The sequence below is a fragment of the Dunckerocampus dactyliophorus genome, chromosome 19, assembly GCF_027744805.1.
Source record: "Dunckerocampus dactyliophorus isolate RoL2022-P2 chromosome 19, RoL_Ddac_1.1, whole genome shotgun sequence".
Lineage (NCBI taxonomy): Eukaryota > Metazoa > Chordata > Actinopteri > Syngnathiformes > Syngnathidae > Dunckerocampus > Dunckerocampus dactyliophorus.
The window spans coordinates 13,982,560-13,999,601 of record NC_072837.1 but is presented as its reverse complement, the minus strand read 5'-3'; the positions used below and the strand labels follow the sequence as shown (position 1 = coordinate 13,999,601).

Here is a 17,042-nt window from a genome sequence, read left to right as displayed (position 1 = left end):
TTATTATTCCATTATTATTATTGGATTAAATTCACTTTGTCGTGAAAAAATTTGACACAAAATACACTTACATTTTGGAGTAAGGATGTAACAACACAATGTGAATACCGCTGTAAAACCGGATGCACTGTACACGTGCATGTCACAGAAGGTCTTAAGTGAATTCCATACAATCATTCCTTGGAAATAAGTGTCAGTTGGTCATTCACGTCTCAATTCAACAGCTCCACTAATTCGAACACAATTGAAATCACAATATGCATCCTTAAAACCGGTCTGTTTTTTGACAGATAATTATAAAATTAACCACAAGCACACTTTTATTGTGAAGTCAGCGTGTGTGACTTCCGCAAGGAGAGAATTTCTGCGGCTAACTTGCTTTATCGTCTCTATCCTGCCCTGAAGAGGAGCAACACTATCATCTGAGGACGAACATGGAATAAACATGGCCCATAATAGAGGCCATTTCTTGCACGGTAAGCTCAGGTCTTCCGGTGTCGAGCAACCCACACTCAGCCCTCAAATTTCCGCTTGACAAGGAGAGATATCAGGCGGTGTCACAGAATCACTCCAAAATAGCTGCAGCTAAGTGGCTAACGTTAGCCTGACTTGTCTGCCTGATAGGGCTTCTCTCCTGACAAATGTTGGCCGCCTGCTCGCTGACAGCCCGGGTTCTTTGGGCTACAGGAGATGGCGGGATAATAAGCTCGGTCCCGTCCGGTTCGGTGGACTTGAGAGCAAAGTAAGCTAGCAAGTGTTAGCTGGAACAGTTAGCGCTAACTAGCTGGCTTTGCAGTATGAAGGAAGATTGCAGCAAAGCAGGCCTTCTTGTGGTGGCTCCTCCAATTTTACAAGGTCTTTAATTGAACCGACATTTTCATTCAACTGCTTCAGTACCAACCTGGTCATTAGCATCAACCATGCTAGCTCCAGTTAATATATAATAATAATAGGAAGAAACATTGCAGAAGTGCACAAACATCAGTCTTTAGGTGAAAAGATGGAATAAATAAATTCACGCCTTTGTACCTAATTAAGACTACCAACATGTTAGGAGCAGCTCACAGTGCGATGTTAAACATCATCTTTTGAACTGAAAGTTGTCCCTGTAGGATGATTGTCATATTAGATTAAATGAGCATGTGTACCCAAAGAAGCGGCCACTGAGTGTACTGGATGTGTGTGTTTAAGACAGTGGGCCAAAATTTGACAGGACAGTATGTGTTTAGGGAAAGGCATAGAGTTCCATTGACGAGCCTTTTTTTCTTTTCTGGACGTGAAGCTCTGGAAAGATCTGAGGCTCGTCCAGACGGCGGCTACAAGCGCAACTGGAGCTTCCCTCATGCTGGAGGCGGCGAGGAAGAAGAGAAACTCAAGTAAAGCTCCTTTCTGTGTTAACTTGTAACACTCTTTGTAGAAGCCTTTTTTGTTGCAGCATTTCCATGCATGAGCTTTTTCTCTTGGCTCTCCTCAGGTCCGGTGTAGTGAGCACACAGGAGACTGACACGCAAGCTTCCGCATCCTTGGATGGGAAAAAGGTAAACACCCATCTTGGGTTTTCAACACACGAAGGTGTACTCACTTGTACTTTCTCCTCACCTTCTTCCTGTACTGATCCAGCACTTATCCTCATCCACAACCTTCTCAGTCTTCTAAACACAGGGGTTCCTACGCAAGTATGGAAAAGTATGGATTTTGATTTTAGAAATTTCCAGGTCTGGGAAAGTATGGAAAATGGAAACTCGAGTCTGGAGGAATATTCATTTTTCCAAAACCATTGTTACCATTGTTTTGTTTTCTAAAAGATACAATTATGAATAACTAAAAAAGAAAAAGAAGGATCTGCTTTTCTAAGGCACCTGCTAGGGCAGCTAAGATGTTTGTCTGAGAGCATACAGGCATGGTATGTATTGGTTTTCACAAAGTTTGCTTTTCAGTGTTTTCAGATATTTTTGTCAAATGTTACTTGGGTATATTGAAGTATAAATACACGCATTCATACGCGTCAAAGGGTTTTATTGAAAGTTACATTCAGTTTATGTAAAGAGTCAATATTTGCAGTGTTGACCCTTCTTTTTCAGTTCACCATGCAAAAGATTGCATAAAAATGTGAGGAACTGAAGCATTAGTTTCAGATGCTCAAAAGTAACTGGACAGAAGAAATAACTGAAAGTCAATGTTCATTTCCAATACTTGGCTGAAAACCCTTTGCTGGCAATGACTGCCTGAAGTCTTGAACTCATGGACATCGTCAGACGCGGAGTTTCCTCCCCTTTAATGCTCTGCCAGGCCTGTCAAGCAGCGGTTTGCATTTGCTGTGTGTTTGTGGGCCTTTCTTTTTGGGCCCGGACTCACAAACCATCCTAAGGCTAAAAATAGCTCTTAGTGACGTCACTCTGAGAAAAATCGTAGAATTCCTCGGATTCTAAGGTGGCAAAATGTTAGGAGTGGGTAAGAGGACTTTTAAGAAGCCTTAGAGTCAGCAATCACAGGAATGGCTGACAGCCGAGTCTGCGTCCACCACTAATATCAAATACATTAAGTCGTACAATTACCAGAATGGACAGTAAACACAACAGTCAGCATATCAGTATAATGGGCATGTGAACGAGGTACGTTCAAACATTTTGAAACTGAGTCATAGTTAATTTAATTAATAATAATTTAATTAAATATAATAAGAGAAATTGCCGGAAAATTGACATAAAATTAATGTCATGATTATGCATTTCTTAATACGATCCAAGTTATAAGTGATGGGTGGATTTTACTGTCCACCCATTACGTGGAGCACGGAATGCATTTTTTCTTTCTTTTTTTGGTCTTTTCCTTTTTTTGTAACAAACAATCACAGCTCTTAGAAGACTATGTCATACCTAGCAACGGGGTCAATCACACCTCCTCACCAAGATGAAAGTTTCTGTCCCCTCCTTGCTTTGAGTTGCTCTCAGGAACTTCCTGAATCATTCTTAGGAGAAGATTCCTTGCTAGGAATTTTTAGGCTAAGTTAAGGAGCTCTCTTAGAAGACTTTAAGACGCTTTGTGAATACGGGCCCTGAGGTTTAGTCTTTAACAGCTGAAATGTTTGCACAATTGGGTTGAGATCAGGTGGCTGACTTGGTCATTCAAGAATATTCCACGTCTTTGCTTTTAAAGTCCCGGGTTGCTTTGACAGCGTGTTTTGGGTGTTTGTCCATCTGTAGTATGAAACGCCGCCCAATCAGTTTGGCAGGATTTGAGACTGTATGTCTCTGAACACCTCAGAATTCATCCGGCTGGTTGTGTCCTGTGTCACATCATCAATAAACACCAGTGACCCAGTGCCACTGGCAGCTCCGCATGCCCAGGCATCGCACTGCCTCAGCCTTGTTTTATACAAGCCATACTATGCTTTGGATCGTGAGCTGTACCCATGCTTTTTTCTTGCCATCATACTGGGTAGAGGTTGATCTTGGTTTTATCTGTCCAAAGAATGTTCATCCAGAACCTGTGCTGATGTTTTTAAGATGTTTTTTTTTAAGCAAGGTCCAATGTGGCCTTACTGTTCTTGAGCTGATGAGTGGCTTGCACTGCGCAGTGAACACTCTGTATTTACTCTCGTGCAGTCTTCTCTTTATGGTAGACTTGGACAATGACACACCTACTCTCTGGAGTGTTTAACTTAGTTGGCTGTTGTGAAGGGGTTACTCTTCACCATGGAAATGATTCAACAATCATCCACCACTGTTGTCTTCCCTGGACTTCCAAGTCTTTTTGCCCTGCCGAGTTCACCAGTGCTTTCTTTGTCAGGATGTACCCAACTGTAAATTTTGCCGCTCCTACTATTGTAGCAATTTCGCAGATGGGTTTTTTTCTGTTTTCATAGCTTAAGAATGGCTTGTTTCACCTGCGTGATGAGCTCCTTTGAAAGCATTTTGTCTCCACAGGTAAAATCTTTCAAGCACCACACCTCAAGTCAGGCCCTTTTATATGTTTAATTGGTAATGACATAACAAAGGAACGGCACATGAAATTACCTTTTATGAGTCAATTGTCCAATTACTTTTGGATCCTTTTAAAATGGGCTGACACATGTTAAGGAGCTGAAACTCCAAAACTCTTCATCCTATTTGAATGTGGATGCCCTCAAATGAAAGCTGAGAGTCTACTTTATGTCCATGTCCATAATAGATTCAAGATTCAAGATTCAAGAGAGTTTTATTGTCATGTGCATGGTAAAAACAGCAGTTATACCATGCACATGAAAATCTTATTCTGTTCATTCTCCCAAGAAAAGAAAGAAAACACAAGAAAGAACAAGAACATAAGAAACATAAACATATATACCAATAAATTAAGCAACAAAAACAGAAGAGACATTAATACAAATAAATAAATAAATAAATAAAGTGCTATGAGTGTGTGCGTGTGTTGCGTGCGGCGTGTGTGAGTGCTTTGTTGAGAAGCCTGAGGGCCTGTGGGTAAAAGCTGTTTGCCAGCCTTGTGGTCCTGGACTTCAAACTCCTGTAGCGTCTGCCTGACGGTAGGAGTGTGAATACTGAGTGTTGTGGATGTGTGCTGTCCTTGATGAGGTTGTGTGTTCTGCGTAGGACTCTAGTTTTATAAATGTCTTGCAGTGAGGGGAGGGCTGCCCCAACAATGTTCTGTGAGGTCTTGATCACCCGCTGGAGTGCCTTCCTATCACGTGTTGTACAGTTACCGTACCAAACAGTGATGGAGGCGGTAAGGACACTTTCGATAGTGCATCTGTAGAAGCAACTCAGGATTGTGGTGGACATTTTTGCCTATTAACCATTTTCAAGCATAAAAATGGCTAAATGAACTAAAATACAAAAGTATAAGGGATTCAGAAGACTCATTGAAAGACATTGATGATATGTAGCATTCTACGCTTGTCATTAGGTGTCGTTAATGTTCGGTGAGACACATAAGCACTCAAGTTGCCACACAGCCTGGATGACATGAGGGTTCACCCTGCGTCTGTCTGTGCGTATTGGTTCTATAGTGGAATGAACAGAGAGAGTGAGCCCTCATCTTATTCAGCGTCTTTGTGAAGGCGGGCTACTAGTGAGTGGCTCCAGAGGTTTAGCAGTGAGCCTCGTGAGACAGCATACGCTAACACGAATGAAGACATAGAAGCGATAGTTTCTGAGGCGAATGCCACAGCCGACAGCCCCAGTGTGGGAATATTTTGGTTTTAAACAGAATGAACAAGGTGAGCGCATGAACATCGACGACCGACACGGACAGTTTTCTCAACTGGGGGAAAAAAACGACTGATGGAGGTGCCTCAGCCAGCGGAGCCTTCGTCCCGACAGTCGACGCTTACTGAGGCGTTTGGTCGGCAATGTAAATACAGTATAAACAAAACAGTGAAAAATGGTGCATTCTCACATACAGTGTTGCTCGCCGCATTGCAAAAGAAATACAACCTTTCAGTACGGTCATATGGTATAAATTTTAAACAGCATACATACAGGCAACTTCTGTGCCAAGCAAATATGGCTCACACAGGTACATTATACTTGAGTGCCATCTAGTGGTTCAAATGTAAGTTTACACCTCATGACAATACTGTAAGTAATTAAAAAATGGTCTCAAAAATGTTGATGATATCGATTATCGACGATAATTTATAGCACAATTAACAACCAGCAAAATGTGTTATCGTTATCATCAGTCTTATTTATGTCTTAAATGGCTTATTTTCTGTTATGTTGACTATATTGGGTAAAGGCGACGATAGGGGTGTTCATGTCAAGAGGGCTCTAATATTGTAACAAAAATATATATTTAGAAGAGCATAACAGGTTTTCAAATCTCTACCTGTGACAATATTCCATTCATAAATAAGCCATTCTACTTTGCGGAAATGCACTTATCACGGTCAGGTCTGGAACCAGTTAACTGTGATAAACGAGGTTTCTATTTACTGAGTCTGGAAAAAGTATGGAATGTCAAATCTGTAGTAACTTTTTTCCAGTGCATGTTGCATACATAAAAAGTGACATATTTTGTGCATTAATGCTAAAGGTAATCCAGTTTAGGTCAATATATGCAAAGCTAACATCTTAGCAATGTAGTATAACTATCAAATATCAAATAAAATATCTCATTAACAATCATTTCATTTTTACAAAATGTCGAGGGCCAAAAAAAATGAGCTGCTGGTTGAAAATGACTCCGGGGCTGCGCTTTGATAGACTTTTAGCCTCACATGCAGCTTTCTCTGTGTGTGTCTGTGTGCATGTGCAGTGTCCCACTTTGAAGCACTTCACGTCGGCGGACCCCCTGCGGACGTATGAAAACCGCTCCAGCAGTCACTTGAGGCCTCTGCAAAAGCTGTCCCCCAAACGGCTCAGGTGCGCCCCCTCTGGTTTACAATACAACACGCATGCTGCTCTTCTTATCTGAGTGTGAAAACGTTCTCTTGCAGCATAGCAGCGTCCTCCCTCATGCCCAACAGAAGCAACTACATCATCAATGGGGTGGTCCTGCAGGGACGCCACTTTCAGCATGCTCAGATGACCTTAAGGAAACCTGTCCAAAGGTGAGCCTGTCATCTTGCCCTGCCTCTGGTGACGCTTCGTTCTCCTAGTTGATGTTGCCTTTTTCTATCTGTCTGCAGTGTGGATGTGAAGCAAAGGTAAGATGTCGTCGTCGTCGTCTTCATCATCATCATCATCATCATCATCATCATGGTGAGTTTAGCAGCATCAACACAAGCTTGTCCATCAACAGGGAGGATTTGACCACCACGCAGCAGACGCTGGAAATGGACAGCATTGTTCTCACGTGTCCTGACACGGCAGGTGTGTTGTGTTTATGTATGAAGATTCCTGTATGATTGCTAGCTTCAGAGCACAGTCCTGTCCTATTTTTCTTTGTGTAAAAAGACTGAAACTAATTCAATATGAAAAGAAGTGACAAACAGCCTGCATGTCAGTTTTGTGCCACTGTAGCAATTTATTGTTCTTACTTTACGCCTTTTTGGCTCTTTTTTTCCGCTGTTGGTTTTTTAATTGTAGTAGTAAAAGTAATAATAATGTCATAATTACAATGACGATGCAGACATTGTTAACATTCCTGCCCCAGGTATCTATGTTGATTCAGGGATTGATCCATCTAGTCCTTAAACTGAACTGATACAGTCATCCCTTGCCACATCGGCTTCACCCTTCAGTTTTCAAAAATATATTAACTAATAAATCATGCTGTTACATGGTATTTAAACAAATGTTACATATTTGTAGCCAAAATGAAGCGTTTTCAAGCATAAAAATGGCTAAGTGAACTAAACTACAAATATAAGGCCTTAAGAAGCATGCATTCCAATTGTGACATGTAGTATTCGACAGTGGTCACTAGGTGTCAGTAATGTTACTGTAATGTTCGGGGAGACACACAAGCGCCAGATTTGATCGCCGGAACAACAGGGTTTTATTGCAGGTTTGAATGATCTCACAACAGACACAATAATAATAATAATCCTAATAATAACATGTGTTACTGTTGCAGCCGTAACCCACGCCAAGCTAAAACTCAACTCCGAACCACCATCGTCACTTCCTGTCCTTCACATATCCGGAATACATTTACTGCAAGAAAGTTTTATTTATGTCTAATAATAATGTTAAAAGCCTTATTTAGGAGGTCGTAAACAGGTTTTCTATGCCTCATCTACAAAATTAATTGATTTCTAAATAAGGAATCCTACTTTGCAGAAATAGACTTAACCAATCAACCGCAATAAACGAGGGATTACTGAAATGTATTTTTAGAATATGCGGCGGGCCGATTCAAATTAAAGAAGAGCGGTGAGCCACAGATGGTCCCGGGGGCACTTTGGATAACACTGTTCTGAAGAGAACATTGATGTCTTCTGTCTATGCAACCTTGCAGGAGACAAGAGCTTGAGCATCAAACGTCGCATTCAGCAGAAGAGGAAACCGTTGGCGAGCTCTGCTAGTTTCCCCTCCCAGGTAGAAGCCAACCAGGTGAGCTGACCAGTAGGGTGCAATGCTCGAGCAGCATGTGAGTTGTATCTTCCTATTTCTCATCAGGCGGCATGTGCCTACCAGACCGTGTGCGGAAAGTGCAGCATGCCGTGTGAGGACGGCACCAAATGTCATAACTGCGGCAACAGTCCTGCGTGTCTGCCCTGTCAGCAGGGGGTGCTGTCTTCGCCTTACCCCCGCTCGCCCATCCGTTCCCAGCCCGGACCAAACAGTAGCCTGCAGCAGAACTTTTACAAACACTCCGCCAGCAGCAGCAGGACCATTCGGGCGGCTAGCGTCAATGGCCCATCTCCTCTGGCAACTGCCACATCCAGCTGCTACGGTGTCCGGAATCCACCCAGAGGGAGGCGGAAGTCCCAGCAGCACGACATGGAGGGCCCCAGTGAGTACCCGACAATATTTTGTCTAAGTCGCGCTGACGCGCTGCTTAATGAGATAGGAAGAGATTAGAAGGTTCCAGTTGCACAACGTGAAGATGTTTAAACTTTCCAAATGTCAGAATATAATTGGATGGACAAGTGAAGAGTTGCTGTGCTCTTAGACTCTTCTTGAGGACGTAAAATGGAAGTGGAAACAAAAGGTCTTCTGATGTTTGATGTCTGCAGTCGTCTTATCAAGCGATGACGAGGCGGACAACGCCAGCACAGGAAGTGTCAACAGACTGGACAGTATCTCACCGCAACCTGCTGATTCGGCGCACTCCTCTCCAGCGCCATCTTGTGGCAGAGTGGAGGCGGCGGTGAAAAGTGGCGAGGAGGAGGAGTTGAGCACGGAGTTCTTTGAAGACGTCAATGTGAAGATCATGATACCGCGGCGGACCAGGATGAAAGACCAGGTGGGATTGATTTCCACATGATAGTCTTTATTGTGACAAGTTGGGATGCTCTGATCGATCGGCCACTGATCAATATCGGACGATTTCCGTAAAAAACGTGATCGACATGTGCCGATACATGCCGTTTAAAGTCAATCACAAAAAACGATTGGCGTGTGGCCGCAAACACTACATGTGTGCTGTCTCACGTAGAGTTGCAACGGAAGCACTTTGTTCTTTATTGCCGTGAGAACTCAAGCTAGTCTGTGAAACCTCATGGATTCAGTTTGACAGCTTGACACAGGCCATGCCATTCGATGCCAGGGTGTTTGATCACTCCCTTGCTGTTCCACTTATCTTGCATCTTTGTTTACATGCTTTGCCTGGCTGTCACTGGCGGCGGCTAACTGGCTAGCAAGCTAGAGTTATCTGCCTAGCTTCTCGTCTTCGAACTCCAAATGTGACTTTTTACCACAGTGACGTTTTCTTTTTAAAACAAACCAGCAATGTGGTTAGTTCAGAGCTTGTTTTTGTCCCACGGGAAAGCTACAAGTAGATATCACGTTCATGGGGTACGTGCGAATGTTTTCAAGTGTTGCTGAACAATTTTGCTCTTTTGTTGTCATTATACTAATTATGTCTTGTCCTCAAAACACCATTTGTGTGTGCTTGTCTAATGAACATAAACACATGGTGAGCCCAGCCTGATGATGGTGATACTATATCAGCTGATTTTGCGTATCTCACCAAAAGGACAAGTAACTCAGTAGTTTTTTACTAACTACAACTTACTAGAACTATAACTTATTATAACCTATAATATGCTGCTGTGTCTTTATTTCTGAGTTTGGAAAAGTTAACGCTAGGTGTAGCGTTCGTTTCTGCAACATTGCTATGTGAAATCAATGCACTGAGCAAAGAAACTCTCAAAGAAACTAACTATGTTATCATGAATGTACCTGTTACTTACATCTGTCACAGCATGTACTGTATATAAAAACCATAAAACGTCGTCGGAGGTTTTTGGGGGTGTTTTAATAGTGGACTTTGTAGACTGCATAGGTGTATCCCATTACATGCACTACTGAGCTGACTGTTTTTTATCAGTTTTTTATCATCTTTTAAAATTCACAGAAAAGAGAGACGTGTTCATGTCTCACATAAGGATTGTGGATGATGGGCAAAATTTAAAAAAAAGTGCAGTTTTCCTTTAAGACACATTCCTATTTCATAAAGATATTAATTTGTATTATTTTATGCTGTTAATTTTGTTGTCTTGAACTAAAAAAATAAATTATTGAACAATGCATTTCCCATGTATTGGTATTACTCCAAAACATGCATCAAATTAAATTCAGGTTTGTGTCAAATAGTACAAATATTGTTTCACACAAATGAAGGCAAAAAAAAGACAATCCACCCAAACATTTTTTATATATATATATATATTTATTATTATTATTATTATTATTATTATTATTATTATTATTATTATTATTACCTATTTGCCATGGGCCCTTGGAATTATCTAATGGCGGCCCTGGCCAATACCAGTTAATCCATGTGATCGGTATCGGCTGATGTCTCTCACAGATGATCGGAATTGGCAGCATAAAACCCTGATGAGCTTCCCGAGTGACAAGTGGAGCTGTCAGAGCTTGTTGTCATAGGAGCATCCTCTGCTGGTTGCTGGTGTAGTGAAATCGAGCGGCATGAACGAACACTGTTGTGTTTTTTTTTTTGCTGCAGTTTGGAAAGCAGCCATGTTCTCCCAAAAGCAAGCGCTCCAAAGTGGAGTCTAGCAAGTATGACAGCATCATCCTGCAGTGTCGCAGCGTCCGAGTGGGAACTCTGCGCAGGATGGTGAAGAAGCCCGTCGTGGTAGGTCTTTTCTTTCCCCAAGAACGTCCTTCCTCTCCTGGTAAATGGGCTTTGACGCTTTTCCTCGTGTGTCTTGCAGTTTTCTGTGGAGAACATTCAGCTTGAAACGGAAGGTACGTGTCAGACGTTCCCTCTTGTTGACCTTCACGGTGCTGACTTGCTGTTTTTGCCAGGTGCCGAGTACAACACCACTGAGAAGGTCTGCCTTCAGGCCTCGGAGCTGATCAGCTGTGAGTGGTGCAGCGTCCGCAAGCTTCCCGTGTTGTTCTTTCAGACTACTTCTGAGGAGTGTGTCCGCCTTCGCACGCAGCTCAACATGTCTCAGGAGAGCGGCGGCCAGTGGTACGACAGTGCGGGAGAACGTGAGTATAAGTGGAGAATGTTGGCTTGGTGCTGGAAAGAAGCAGGTGGATGGATCTGGCAATGACAATTACTTGATGTGCTCAAAGACTCTGACGAGAAGTACATAGTCCTCATCTTCGTGGAAGGCCTGGAATTGAAGGAGCAGATGATCCTGGAGGACATCTTGGGGGAGATCGGCAGGACCAACAACCTCAGCAACTTTCCCGCCAAGTTGCCCTTTGAAGAGGCCAACGCCCGCCTGGTCAACTTCAACAAGGCCTCCAAGCAGAAGGATGACAAGGTTCATCTTATTGCTTCTGATGCTGCTTTTGTTCTCAGCTGTCTCAACAGTGCTGTCCTCTCTGCAGTTGAAGTCCGTCCAATCTGCCGGGCCGTCATCGCCAGTCAGCGGGACGTGCCCGCTGGCACCCACCAACGTGGCCTTCCGTACGCGTACCGCCACACGCCAACACAGCAGAGCCTTCTTTGACGACGACGATGAGGACATGGCCGACCTCCAGCCCACCTTCTCGGGACCGGTGGTGAAGTGAGTGCTGGTGGACGCTGGCTGCCCTCCGTTCTCTTGCTGATGATCTCCCTGCTCTTGCAGGCTAATGGTGTATCCCCCGCCCCCGGCCAAAGGTGGCATAATGGTAACTAACGAGGACCTCCACTGCCTCAACGATGGCGAGTTCCTCAACGATGTCATCATTGACTTTTATTTAAAGTAAGTGAAGCCAAGATTTGAGGCTCTTTTTCGTTCTTCCTCTTAACACTGGCGTGTGCTGCCCAGGTATTTAGTTTTAGAGAAATTGAAGAAAGAAGATGCACAAAGAATCCACGTGTTCAGCTCCTTCTTCTACAAGCGACTGAACCAAAGGGACAGGAGGAACCTTCCAGAAACAAGCAGCCTTCCGTCAGTATCTACATCAAAGCCGCCTCTCATCCGCCACATTTCCTTCAGCTCCTTTCTCGCTGCGTCCTCAGGATCCACAAACGAAGGCACAACAGGGTGAAGACGTGGACGCGGCATGTGGATCTGTTTCAGAAGGACTTTGTCTTTGTCCCCATCAATGAGTCGTGAGTGTGACAACAGCAGCAAGTCAACAGCAAGTTGACATCATGCCACTAACGTTTGGGCTTTTTAGGGCTCACTGGTACCTGGCAGTCATCTGCTTCCCGGGCATCAACGTTCCGGTCCACGAGCCCGGCTCCGCCCCTGCTGAGGACTTTCCCTTAGAGGACGTACCGGATCACTGCCGTCCACTGTCCCCAGACATGGATTTGCTGGACGGGCACTCGGAAGATCCCCGCTCTGACGTCCTCGTCCCATCTGACGAGCAGACTGTGGCAGAGAAGTCCAGCGCCACCAGCAGGGGGCCTGAAACACAATACCTCAGTGAGTCCCTACTATGTGAACAACTACATCATCAATTGTGTTCTTAGCAACATTTCATTGACTGGGACATGTGTTCATTTATTTCTTTTTTTTTTTTAGGCGAGTTGCACAGAATTCGAGTTTGTTACACAAATAATGACGACACATTCACCTTCTCTGATGACCAAAGCTCCAGTCAGGTACTTCTTCTTCTCGTCGTCTTTTGTCCACCTGTTCATCCGACCTCCAGGGGCCGCTATGCAAAGTTAACGTTTCCCTGTGCAGGATGAGTGCAGTGACGATGGCGCGCCAGCAGATGACGCCCTCGCTGCCGATACCTCGCCCCTGAAAACAAACTTGTGTAAACAGTAAGTGTGTGCAACTTACAAGTGTCGGCCTGCAGGCGGTGCTGCTGCACCGTGGCTTAAATAAAATTCTCTGTTGTCCCCTCGCCTCAGGCCTTGCATCCTCATCATGGACTCCCTACGTGGTCCCACCAGGTCGACTGTGGTCAGAACTCTGCGAGAGTGAGCCCAAACGTTTCTGTCACGGAAAAATTGGATGCCGTTGTGACTTTGACAAAGTGGTATGCACTTGTTTTCAGGTACCTGGAGGTGGAGTGGGAGGTGCGCAAAGGGAGCCATCGCACCTTTGGGAAGGATGTGATGAAGGGCTCGAGTCCTCGTGTGCCTCAGCAGGACAACTTCAGCGACTGTGGCGTTTACATCCTGCAGTACGTGGAAAGCTTCTTCGAGGTGAGCATTTGTCACAATTTCTTCCGTAAGCTTACACTCAGATTCACACATCTGCAGGTAAATGTACTTTTAGTAGGAACACACTGCTGTAATGAAGCACTAGGTGGCGCAACTGCCTTTTAAATTTGCACACCCCACAGGGTTCATTAGGCTGTGTGTCAGTTAGTGCACTTGCATGCTTACACTTTTGATTGCTTTAATGCACACATAGGAACTTACACTTATTATTTTGAGTGCATTAGTGCATACTTGAATACTTACACGTAATCTTTTGAGTGCATTGGTGCACTTGTGTAGTTGGGCTCCGTCTTTTGAGTGCATAAGTGCACATTTCCTTACTCTTAGGCTAAATCCAAATTCTACCTCTTAGCCCTTCCACTTCATCTTACCAAGAGGAAGAAGCCGCTAAGAAATGGGACACCACTTGATTCTCATTACATCACCCTTCACCACTTGCTGGCTGTGACATAGCCAGATGAGATAATTAAATCGTTCATAATACATGTTTCCTTCCATAAAGTCAGGGGCATACATTTCTACATGATTTCAGTGTTATATAGCCTACCTCACAACACCTTTTTAAAATAAAAGGCTATAAAATTTAAATAAATTTTAAATAAAACCAACTCTAATAAATAACAGCTTAAAAGCAACACTGTAACACACTCAAAATGTTGATTATATAGCTATCAACCCTAAGCAGCCTCATGTTGGTTACGTAGCGGAAGCGGAGGTACTAGTGGTTCACCATTTATTCACCATTCCACCAATTCACCATTTAAAAGGAGAGAAGAAAAAGAAGGTAAATATTACAATCTTTGTATATGGTTAGGGTACGACTTTAGTAATGAATTTGGGTCAGCACTACATTCACACACACAGTACTTAGTTAAGTACACTCACTGTACACATTTATCCTCATTGAGGCGTACTGACGGAAGTGCATGTAGTGATGGTCCTTGTGCAGACCTGCCAACATGTCCGCATTTCGATCCTTCAATACGCTTTGCTGTTTTGTTGCATTTTGCTGGGTTTAAGTTTCTTGTTCAGTGTCTGCATGTAGCATGACGTATTGTACACCTAAAAAAAATAATGGCGCTACTGCGATGCGAACTGCAAAGGTTGTGATTAGTGGGCCTGTAGTACATTATTTCCTGTCTGTAAAGAAGTAATTCACAGGGCGTACAGCTCATTTCTGTGAACACGTCCTCCTCTGATTTCGGCTCTACCGACTGCTTTCACACATTGATCAGTTTCAGGGGTGGAGTACTCCTAAAATGTCTTGAAGGTTAACACTGAGGCCACTAAGGCACTAGCACACCGCTTGTGCCTTAGTGGCGGTCTATGAGTGTGCATTTAATAATAGAATAATATTGAATAATTGAATAGAAATGTTGGACAGTAAAATTGGTTGCCACCGCTGACTCCTCCTCCTAGTTATCGGCCATGTTTGGACGTGTTCTGTTGGTCTTTTCATTCAGAATCCCATCACAAGCTTCCATATACCCATGAACCTGGCAGAGTGGTTCCCACAGCAGAGGATGAAGACCAAGCGTGAGGAGATCAGGAGTCTGATCCTGCACATCCAAGAGCGACAGGAAGTGGACAAGAAGGAGTCGGAGCGGCTGGAGGCTTCGTCCGCTTCCTCTGAGGAGCCGGAGATTGAAGAGACTTCTGGATCCCCTGGGGGTCCGCGACACTTAGCAGTCTCGCCCTGAACTATGACTGTATGCTGCTGCTGCTCCACTTCCTCCATCCAACACTTTCAACTCTCTTTTCAATAAAAGTCAAGTGCAAATGTTGCTGCCGTTCTCTTCCCTTTTCCTCTTGCAACCTGTTCCAGTTTAAACAAATGCTTGATCCTTTGTGCGCGTATGTGTGAATGTGGGGGTGTTGTCATGAAAAGCAAGCAGAGATACAAGAGCACTTTTTCTCTCGCATAGTTTTAGAGGTTGCTAAAACTTTATTTTGAAGAAAGCCATTGTCACGTGGTAACCTTGCTTACAGCTTGACACTTTCCACTAAAAATCTTAATTTGATTCTATAGGAATCCGCTTCAAGTCAAATGGTGACAATGAAGATGTGATGGTTTTTGGAAAACTACTAATTGACGTGTTACATTACATATTTTGCTTGCTAAATGTGTTCTTGACACATTTTTGTGTGGCACAAATTTACTTTGAATTAAACAAAGAACATATTGTTTGTTACATGTTGTATGCCTGTGTATGTTCTTATTCATTTGAGAATATTTTCTCTCATATTATTCTTAGATTCTGTGTATGTGCATTGTTCTGCAAACCGTAGGTCTGTTTTACTGCGCACATTTGTATGAAATGTATTTATCGTACTTGTACACGGACAACGCCCCCCACAGGCCAACAGTAAAAGCAGGCGACTTTTCCCAGCTGCTGACGTCACGCGGCTACTCTCCCACTGGGGGTGGGCGATACTGAAACTTGTCGTATCGATTAGATACCAAGTAAAACCATGCGCAGTATTATCGATACTGATAGCGATTTATTTTTTTCAATCTCATCGAATGTTTGTGATTTTGCCTTCAATTTGTTGGTCAGTAGTGCGAAATAAGTAAATAAATCCTTCATAGTCCTTCCGTGTATAACTTATTCCCTGACAGCATAGAAATATAACAGTAAAAGTCAATGTAACAATACAGAAATTATATATACACTGCTCAAAAAATTAAAGGAACACTTCGAAAACACATCAGATCTAAACTGGGGGAAAAATTATCTTGAATATCTTTCCTGATAATAAGTAATTGATGTATTAGTAACAAAATGATGCCACATAATTTGATAGAAATGAAAATGATCACCCTATAGAGGGGGGAAATCAAAGACACCCCAAAAACGAAAGTGAAAAAATTATGCAGCACACTGGTCCATTTTGCCAAAATGTCATTGTAGCAACTCAAAATGATTCTCAGTAGTTTGGGTGGCCCCCACGTGCTTGTACGCATACCCGTCAACGTCGGGGCATGCTCCTAATGAGATTACGGATGGTGTCTGTAGTGTCCTGGGGGATCTCCTCCCAGATCTGGACCAGGGCATCACTGCGGTACCTGGACACATAGAGGAGATTCCAGGAGACAGGTAGTTACTCCAGGAGAGCTGGACAGGGCCGTAGAAGGTCCTTCAATCCTCAGCAGGATCGGTATCTGCTCCTTTGTGCAAGGCGGAACAGGATGAGCACTGCCAGAGCCCTAGAAAATGACATCCAGCAGGCCACTGGTGTGAATGTTTCTGACCAAACAATCAGAAACAGGCTCCATGAGGGTGGCCTGAGGGCCCGACGTCCTGTAGTGGGCCCTGTGCTCACTGCCCAGCACCGTAGAGCTCGATTGGCATTTGCCATAGACCACCAGAATTGGCAACTACACCACTGGTGCCCTGTGCTCTTCACTGATGAGAGCAAGTTCAACCTGAGCACATGCAACAGACATGAAAGGGTCTGGAGATTCCGTGGAGAACGTTATGCTGCCTGCATCATCATTCAGCATGACCGGTTTGGTGGTGGGTCAGTGATGGTCTGGGGAGGCATATCCCTGGAAGGACGCACAGACCTCTACAGGTTAGATAATGGCACCCTGACTGCTATTACAGTAGGTATCGGGATGAAATCCTTGGACCCATTGTCAGAACCTACGCTGGTGCAGTGGGACCTGGTTTCCTCCTGGTCCACGACAATGCCCGACCTCATGTGGATAGTGTATGCAGGTAGTTCCTGGAGGATGAAGGAATTGATACCATTGACTGGCCCCCACATTCACCTGACCTAAACCCAATAGAGCACCTCTGGGACATTATGTTTAGGTCCATCCGGCGCCGCCA

At 43.9% G+C, this 17,042-nt stretch overlaps 1 protein-coding gene across 1 annotated transcript; it reads left to right on the top strand.

Annotated features, from left to right (window-relative positions):
* Positions 1-355: 355 nt before the first annotated feature.
* Positions 356-15,758, top strand: senp6a (SUMO specific peptidase 6a). Its single transcript, XM_054762574.1, has 24 exons — positions 356-476; positions 1,283-1,376; positions 1,475-1,538; positions 6,256-6,362; positions 6,437-6,550; positions 6,629-6,646; positions 6,742-6,812; positions 7,903-7,997; positions 8,064-8,400; positions 8,624-8,853; positions 10,582-10,713; positions 10,793-10,826; positions 10,887-11,075; positions 11,163-11,356; positions 11,424-11,602; positions 11,666-11,782; positions 11,849-11,971; positions 12,043-12,135; positions 12,204-12,454; positions 12,554-12,633; positions 12,719-12,801; positions 12,892-12,960; positions 13,038-13,188; positions 14,670-15,758. The coding sequence occupies exons 1-24, from the start codon at positions 446-448 to the stop codon at positions 14,904-14,906; spliced, it is 3,093 nt and encodes a 1,030-aa protein (XP_054618549.1). The 5' UTR covers positions 356-445; the 3' UTR covers positions 14,907-15,758.
* Positions 15,759-17,042: the final 1,284 nt, after the last annotated feature.